This window comes from Apium graveolens, chromosome 5, assembly GCF_009905375.1.
Source record: "Apium graveolens cultivar Ventura chromosome 5, ASM990537v1, whole genome shotgun sequence".
NCBI lineage: Eukaryota > Viridiplantae > Streptophyta > Magnoliopsida > Apiales > Apiaceae > Apium > Apium graveolens.
In genome coordinates this window covers 32,286,355-32,295,448 of record NC_133651.1, presented here as the reverse complement: position 1 = coordinate 32,295,448, position 9,094 = coordinate 32,286,355, and the positions used below count along the sequence as shown (strand labels likewise).

The following is a 9,094-nucleotide window of genomic DNA, read 5'->3' as shown; positions in this document are numbered from 1 at the left end:
TTTTAAGGGGTACAATAATTAACGGGAAGAATTCAAGACGAGCAGCGCGAACTCAGTACGAGCGAATACCCACCATAAAATAAACAACTATTATCTTCAAGGTCATAACGAGTAAGCCCACGAACTAGTGCGAGCAAAGACTCACCACGGAATAAGCAGCCATAACCTTCGAGTCAACCGAGACCACAGGTGAAATGAGGGGAGAGCACCGACCATTGGGTCAAAGGACTTGATTATAAAAATGTAATGTTTACATTTGATTTCAAATATTTTTGAGAAAACATGTATATCATGGATAGAGGTCATATATATTGTTACAAAAATTGTTCCCAAATATTTTATAAATAGTAGCTTTCCTAATAATAATATGCGACCCACATGCATTCATATATACTCACGAATTATATTGAAACACGTGTCATGACACGTCATTTTCTAACTATTTTGATATGAGTTTTTGGTTACTTAGCATTACTCTATAAAAGTGTACCAATTTCAGTAAGCAAGAAGAATTGTGAAACTATATCACTACACAATAATGCACAGAACCAGCATATGATCCCCCAACTCATCTGCATTCCATGTACATTAAATAAAAGGCACACATACAACCCGAAACAGGCAAACAATACAACCATTTTTTCTTTTTTATCAATTAGAATTAGTGCTTACAAAAATAGACGTGAACAAAAGGGGAAGTCGGGCATAATTGAACTGTCAGTCACCCTGAAGATGAAAGTTGGAAGTACCAAACTAAACTTATGCACAAAAGATGGTAGACATGTTTCAAAGCATCTTAAACTAATTTTTCCCGTGCGAGTAAAGCAATGCTTTCATGTAAAATGCCAAACCATAGCAATTTCCTCTCTTTCACTCATTTTCATATCAGTGGTCATTAGTACCATTTAAAAGAAATTACACGCCCCTCTTATATTTCTTACCACTTACTTTCACTTACCAAACAAGAGGTCGATGTCGAGTTTTTAAATTCTCAATTATCAACAATAATTTAAAATTGTTACGGTAACTAGAATTTGAGTTTTCAAAATATCAATATAAAGTTCTCAATTCTCAGTTATCAACAACAAAATTGAATCGTATAGAAAATAAGAATGTACATTTTCAATCTTTCGAGAATTCAAAGCCAGGTTTGTGAAAAATAAGATGTCGAGTTTTCGAAAATTCAAAGCCAGGTTTGTGAAATTCAGTGAGCATAAACCAGAGATCAAGATCCACCAATCTGATTAAAGAATGAGTGGTGGATTAGTACTAGAAATTATGGGATTAGTAATTCAATCCCATCCATCAAAATCATGATACCTTTTGAGTAAATTCGATGCAGTTACAAATCTACATGCTGCATCTTTATCAGATTTCAATTGAATTGCATTCCACACATTTATCATCTTTAGAAGCAATCATTACTGCTCCTACTCTATCATATCCAGTTCATGGATGGAAATTGATGGACCTTTGTAACTCCTATTGTAATTGCAGGTTCAATAAATCACTATTCATTTACTCTATACACCAACACACTCATCCCCCCAACACCCACTTGCAAAATAATATTAACATCACCTTTCCACCAACCCAATATATTATACCACTTTCTTATAAACAAAACAAAGATTGATGCTTAAAAAGAACACAACACATGTACAAAAACTATATCTTACATTAGATCAAGATTATACTATAATCATAATTAGATTATTTGTAATATATGACAGGGATTAATAAACAAAATAAAGTACAAAACCTTGAAAAATTCTACAGCTTCCCTTTCTCAGCAGAGTTGTACTAAGAGAAGAGATACCCTAGACAAGGCCACATGCTTAACAGGTATATGAGCAACTAGAATAACAGTGATGGCCATGTGCAGCCACCCATTCCATCCCCATCTAATATGGCCCTCATATTCCTTTGGATTTACATAACAGAGCATGCATTAGGGTTCTCATCACTAAACATTTGAGGTGCAGGAGGATATGAGTGTGATGCGTATGATGGTTCTGCGGTGAACGTCGGATAATAGACTTGATAGTTCTGAGGGTGGTAGTAGTAGTACTCATTCTTCTTCATATCCAACACTTGTGTATCCTCTGCTTCAGCAGCAGCAGCTGCCTTTGCTTCTTCACCGCCACCATCCTTCTTCTCTTTCCCATTACCCGCTGCTGCCTTATCTCCGCCTTTGTCATCTTTCTTCTCTTCAACATCTTTTTTCTCAGGGTCCTGCTTTACAATCACTGCATGTTTACCGGTTCTCTTATACACATATTCCACCAACTTTGGAGGCTCAAATATTCCTTTCACTGTCACTTGTGAATTCTTTGTATCTGGTTCCACAGTCTCCACCCCTAAAATTATACAACTATTAAACAACTTTCAACAATAAAATTTAATTCTAGAACATCAGGATCCCAAAATTCAAACAACTTTAAACTATAAAATTAATTATAGAAAATGCTTGACGTCGAAAGGAGTCCAGAATGAATCAAGCGCCATAGAGATATCTAAAATTATAAATGGTCCCCTATGATAAATGTTTTGCAACCTCCTGTGTTAAATTTTTAGCACTATTTAAGTGTAGTTGAGCATGGTATACAGACTTAATGGCAGTGATATAGTCAATTGACTTCAGTTGAAAACATAAGCCAAATTAGGGGAATCTAAAGAAGGGGATCACATTATTCTATTAGAGAATGTTCAGATTAGGAATATGGAATCATTAACCATCGTTCTCCGATTTTTTATTTCAAATCCATGGAGACAAAAGTAGAAACACATAGATTATAGAATCACTTATATTACCTTTCATTCTCAGAATACGTTTCTTGATTTCTTGAGCACAAGCCTCACAATGCATGTGTACTTTCAACACCACTGTAATTACCTGAGGCTGCAACAACAATGAAATGATCTCAACAACCCAATACATGAATTATGAATTCAAAACGAGATACATAATAAATTAGATATCTAATTCATTTATCAAAATTCGAAATTAAACAAAAAATATTTTAAAAAAAAATAACCACCTCTTCTTTTTTCTCCTCTTCTGGCTTGGCAACTTCTTTAACCTCAGCAACCTTAGTCTCCTCCTCTGCCACCGGATCCAGAGGCTTAGGAATCGGAGAAAGAAGCTCAACCTGTCGGTGACTTTTCCGTTGAACTCTTTCAACTACTTTGACTGGATCTGCTTTTTCTCCCTTCACAATAACTTTATGACTCTTGCAATCAGTTTCAACATGTTCAACTCCTACAAAACAAAACAAAAACGATTCTTTAATCTTGCCTCTAACCATTTAACTAATTAACCAACACAACATCAAAAATTACCAAACGCACACACACACACATCAATCTTTCTATAATCACTTGGCTAATTAAAACAGAAACAAACCAACATCAAAATTACCACAGACAAACACACTAATCTTGTCAATAATCACTTAATTAATTTAAGCCAAAACAAACCAACATCATAAATTACAAAACACACACTGACACACATATTTATATATAAATGTAGAAAAGAGGCCAAACCTGGAAAGCCTTTGAGACAGGCCCGGACTTTCTTAGCACAACCTTCACAATGCATGAAAACTCTCATAACAATCACCGGTGGCGCTGCTGCTGGTGCAGGAGCAGCCTCTTTTCCTTTCTCTACTTTCTTGTCTTGTTTAGCTTCATCTTTTTTCACTTCCTCAATTTTTTTCTCTTCCACTTGTTTCTTCTCCTCTACTTTCTCTTCTCCTCCTTTCTTTTCTTCCTGTAAAACAAACCCAAAACTCAAAATTAAAATTCCAAACCAATATTTAATAAGAACATATAAGTGTACATAATAAAGACTGGATTTTTTTATCAATTATCATACACCCTCCCCCCATTATAATGAAAATTTTAAAAAGACTGCATTTTTACTCGATTTAAAACAAGAACTCAAACAACCCGGAAATGAAACACAATAAAGCTTGAAATTTCACATAAAGATTGGATTTTTATCAATTAAGAAACCACCCCCATTGTCAAAAACTAAAAAAAGATTGGATTTTTAACAATTCCAAATCAAAAAATTAAACAAAATGGATATCAAACAACATAAAGATTGGATTTTTACCAAAGATAAAACAAATTCAAGTGAGAACATAATCAAGATTGGGAATTTTTTTATTAATTTACATACCTCACCCATGATTTGATATTTTTGAATGTATAACCAGAGAAAATTGCAGGGTTTTATAAATAATTTTTGTGTGTAATAATGATGGTAGTGATAAGTTTGAAGTACACAACTTCAGAGGTGTATGTAATGTATGTAATGTGTGTACTATTGTTGTTGTTATCTGTATTTCTATGGACTCTAAAATGAAGCTCGATTACCTAGGTAGTGTCCAGTGAAATGTGACTAATTTAATCTGGGTCGTTGGATATGTAACGCCTACTTTTTGATTTAAATTAACGAAGGTGATTTGTTGGGTATATCTTAAGATATTGTGTACTAGATTATTCTAGTGTTACCATATTGTAAGTGAAGCAAGAATTGTTACCTTGGTTTGTAGCCGTTGGATCTTGATGTTGATCAACGGTGAGAGATTTGTTAGCTTAAAGAGTTGTGGGAGATAAATGTACAGGCATCAGTTATTCTGGAATGTTCCGCTAGCATGAGTTTGTGATGATGTATGAGCTGCCCTGAACTGTGTACTGATTTTAGGGGTGAGCAAACAAAAACCGAAACCGGACCGAAAAATCGCATTGAAAAAAACCGAAATCGATAAAAACTGAAAAAAAACCTTAACCGAACCGAACCGACCGGACGGTTTGGTAACAGTTACGGTTTTAACCTTAAAACCGAACCGAAAAACCGAACCGCTAATATTATTTTAAAATAATTAATATATATTTATTTACTTATCTATTTTATACAAATATGAGTATATGATACTTGCCAAATTTATATAAGAATTTTAAAAACTTTTTGTTGTTGGACCTGTAGATGGATTATGATAGTCATTTACTTGCACTTGAACTAGTCGATAGTCATTCATATTATAGCTCTATTAATTCATCAATACGGATCCCTCATTTAACGATACTACTTGTTTGTTACATTATACTAAATAATTAATTTTCTTAGATTTATATTAAATACCGTCTATAAATATTCTTAAAATTATATTAAATATTTATTTTTATTTTTAAAATAAACCGAAAAAAACAAAACCGATAAACGGTTAACCGAACCGAAAATAATCGTTCCGAACGGTTCGGTTACGGTTAATAGCTAGAAACCGAACCGAACCGACATATACGGTTCGGTAACGGTTTTCGGTAAAAACCGAACCGAACCGTGCACACCCCTACTAGATTTTACCACTGCTCCGTTGTAGTATTTTTTAAAATTTAATATTTATAATTATATAATAATTTTAATGTATTTATATAAATATATAATATTTATATATTTAAAAAAATAATAAAATAATTAAGAAGAAGCTGTGTTCCTAATTAAGTAGGATAAGTTTTGGTCGTAATTTAGCGGGATAAGGACACTATATATAATATTTTAGCAATTTAGTAGTTTAGTATGTTTATAACACTATTTATTTTTATTTTTAATAACCAAAATAGAGGATAATCATTGAACCAAAATAGAGGATAATCATTGAACCAAATTAGACCTTATCCTTATTATTATAGTATAGTATAAATTATTATACTAATAACTCAATTTATATTTTCTACATTTTATTAGAGATACACATGTGTAAGGAAAAAATAAAATCAACATTTTCGAATAAATTTAAATGCAAAAACAAAAGGTTACATTTAATAAAATTTTACAATACTCTTGTTTGATTCATACATTTGGATGAACTTGTTTATTGTGTTTAAAGTTTTTCAAAAATTGCTTAGGATAAAAAAGTTTGTCAAATTTTAATTTTTAGAATGAAATTTTTTAATAAAAATACTAAAATTTATTATAAACTTATCACAATAATTGGGAATACATAAATTAAATGTTAAAATATTTTTAACCTGTCATTATTAAAAATTCATTGAGATTTTTATAAGTTGAATATTTTAATGAAATTTTATAAATATTTTAAAAAATGTTGAAGTATGTTAAATTGTATTATCTTTCTGTCAAATCCTCTAACAAAATTTGCATATTGTTTAGTCTTGAAATCAAAATTTGCATATAAACATGAATTTAAAACATATGTATTCTTTAAAAAAAATTGAGGAATTCTTTTATTTTCTCATACAGGGTTATAGATCGGATAGGTGAAGCCTAATATTCACCAAGTTATTGTAAATAAGTCCACTCGAGCCGTTTTATTGAAGTTAAACAAGTTCAAATCACGTATTAAATGCAATTTATTTAAGAAACCATCTATCGAGTTTACTCGTGAACCAAAGGAGTTTAGTTGGGTTTGGTCATTACTTAATAATTAAATATTTAAAAATATTCAAAACTAGTTGAAAGTTTTTTTATAAAACAATTTAAGTTTAATGATTATTTATCTGAAATTATAAACAAGTTTGAGTTGAGTTTATATGTTCAAGCAAAGTTTTAATTTTGCTTAACACAAATCTGGCTTAGCTTGTTAATTAAACAAATTCGGAATAATGTTCGAGATTGGCTCTTAGACGAGTTTGAGATAAAATTGAGATGAGTCGAGTCTTGTGAAACAAGCTCAAGCAACTAGACTTGAATTAGAACTGTAATTTCATATATTTAATATTATCAGAAAATTTAGTAGTTTCTTCCTGGTATCATTAGATGATTTATTTAAGGAAACTTATTATACAATAAGTAAAATGACAAATAACAATAAAATTTAAATGGATTTAAATAGGTTTTGATAAAATTATGAAATAAATTTCCGATAGGTTATTTACTTGCGCAATTTTGATAAGTAAATTTGAAATATATTTATGTTACCTACATTTTTAATGTTCATCCTAATTTTGTTTTTACGGTAAATAAAATATACACAACTTAGTTTAAAGAATATTGATTATAATTGAAATTGAACTAGTTTTTCTCTAAACATATGCGAAGGAATGATAATAAAAATTTTATTAGGAGTTAAACGTATCCAAAATATTAATTATTCAAAAAAAAAAGTTCAGATTTTTGATCAGACATGTCTTTACATAATACATTTATTCCATTTTTTAGACATATATATATCAAATTTTAAGGGTATTATTAATTGATAAACATTTCAGCTTACTTTTCTTGAAATTATATACGCTTAGCGCTCAACAGTGTTGACGAAGTTATATAATAATAATTGCAACGCCTGGGAAATTTACGTATGTATTATATCATATTTATAATAAATTATGTGTGTTAATGTGTTATTCATGTGGAATTATCTGTCAAACCCTAATTTAATTGATATGTGTTACGTGCATTCTGTGTCGTCCCGACATTTTTAAGGCATTTTCCGAGTATTTTATTTTTCATTTATAGCTTTCATTTCAAACGTTTTACGACCCGAACCATGATTTTAAAGCAAGTATTTCAAATAAAACAATGGGCCTTATTTTTCATCAAACGGCTTTTACCATCGCAATATTCTGAACATCTAGACATTTTATAAATTTTTTCGTTTTGCGAAAAATGATTTTTTCGGGCCCCATTGGGTGTTAAAAACCCCACAAAAATCACATTTTTATTTTTACAAAATTATAGGACTTTTATTTATACCATTTCTTTGTATTTTTGCATTATTCACAATTTTTGGGAAATTTTGGCATATATATTGCATATAAAAAATATTTATAAATTAAATTTTAATACTCAAAAATTATAAAATTAGGGGTTTATTAATTTTAAAAGATGTAAAATTAGGGATTTAATTTTAAATATGAGTATTTGATAGGGATAAATAAGTCCTGATTTTATAATTAATGGGCTGCTAGGCCCAATAAGAAGATGTATGATATTCAGACCAGAAAGGTTAAGCCTGATGTACTAGATCAGGCCTGGTGGAATAAAAAAGGCTCAAAAGCCCTGATTATTAATTAATTTCGTAATTTATTAATAAGGGAAAAATCAGCTATTGAGAAGAGTCCCGATAAAGATATAAATCCTTATAGATTAGCCTCAAGGGGACCTAAAAGGATAAGGAATCAGCTTCCTACTTCCTAGGACTCCTAAGTCTATTCTAATTATGAGACTTGCCCACCAGGTCTCCTATACCAAGTCCAATTCAAGGACTCCCAACATCTATATAAGGGGCCTCACCCCACAAATCAGAACTACGTTTTTTGGCTTGATTCTCTAATTCACAGAGATACGTAGGCATCTCGTAAAGGCGGAATTAAGTTACGATACACGAGAGCAGCCATTAAAGGCCTTGAGCTCCCGAATCTTAGTAATAAATACAGCAAATAATAACCTTAGTTTTTTATCCATAACATTTGGCGCCGTCTGTGGGAAGCACAACAACAACCATGGCGAGAACACGGAGAACAATTGGAGCTCTAGAGGAAGGAACACCAACCCAGGTGATTTCATCAACCGTGGAGGTTCCTCCCCATTCAACTTATGCATCTACTCAGGAGGAAGCCCAGACAGGGGCAACTCAACCCCAGCTACAAGGGACAACTCCCCCGATTCAAGGTACGAATCCTCAAGTTCAACAAATACATATACCTGTGAATTCTCGACCCGTCGGGTATGAATATTCAACTATTGTTACTACTAACCCCCCTTATGGGATGCCCCTTCACCCTGAGGTTGGAGGAAGCGGATATGCTGGGTGAAGCGAAGCACGAGGGCGGTCGCCCCCCTATATACGAGGTTTGGGTCCTATCCCTGAGGATCGGGAATTTTCTGGTCCATACACTGAGAGAGACTCCGAATCTTCGGATGATGAAGTGGCCCCGAGAAGGAGGCGTCCTGGAAAAGAGCCAATGGCCGATGGAAGGCAACGCCCCCAAAGCACCCCAGGGGCGAATCCCCAAGAAGTGCAGGAAAGGATCAGGGCTCATGAGGCTGAAATCCAAAGGCTGAGGCGTGATTTGGAGGCTCACCAGGCCACCAGACCCCACATACCTCCTAGGGGGAGAA

The 9,094-nt window shown here is 32.5% G+C and overlaps 1 protein-coding gene across 1 annotated transcript; it reads right to left on the bottom strand.

Annotated features, from left to right (window-relative positions):
• Positions 1-1,660: 1,660 nt before the first annotated feature.
• On the bottom strand, positions 1,661-4,377 carry LOC141723790 (heavy metal-associated isoprenylated plant protein 7-like). The gene is made up of 5 exons (XM_074525680.1): positions 4,190-4,377; positions 3,550-3,775; positions 3,042-3,262; positions 2,815-2,902; positions 1,661-2,360 (listed from the first exon to the last, which is right to left on the bottom strand). The coding sequence occupies exons 1-5, from the start codon at positions 4,196-4,198 to the stop codon at positions 1,933-1,935; spliced, it is 972 nt and encodes a 323-aa protein (XP_074381781.1). The 5' UTR covers positions 4,199-4,377; the 3' UTR covers positions 1,661-1,932.
• Positions 4,378-9,094: the final 4,717 nt, after the last annotated feature.

Bases quoted from the DNA above. Each gene is read 5' to 3' on its own strand.
- LOC141723790 (XM_074525680.1), bottom strand. The intron at 3,263-3,549 runs GTTTGGCCTCTT...TTTGTTTTGTAG, and splicing joins CTGTCTCAAAGGCTTTCCAG to GAGTTGAACATGTTGAAACT. The intron at 2,361-2,814 runs GTAATATAAGTG...GTATAATTTTAG, and splicing joins ACGTATTCTGAGAATGAAAG to GGGTGGAGACTGTGGAACCA.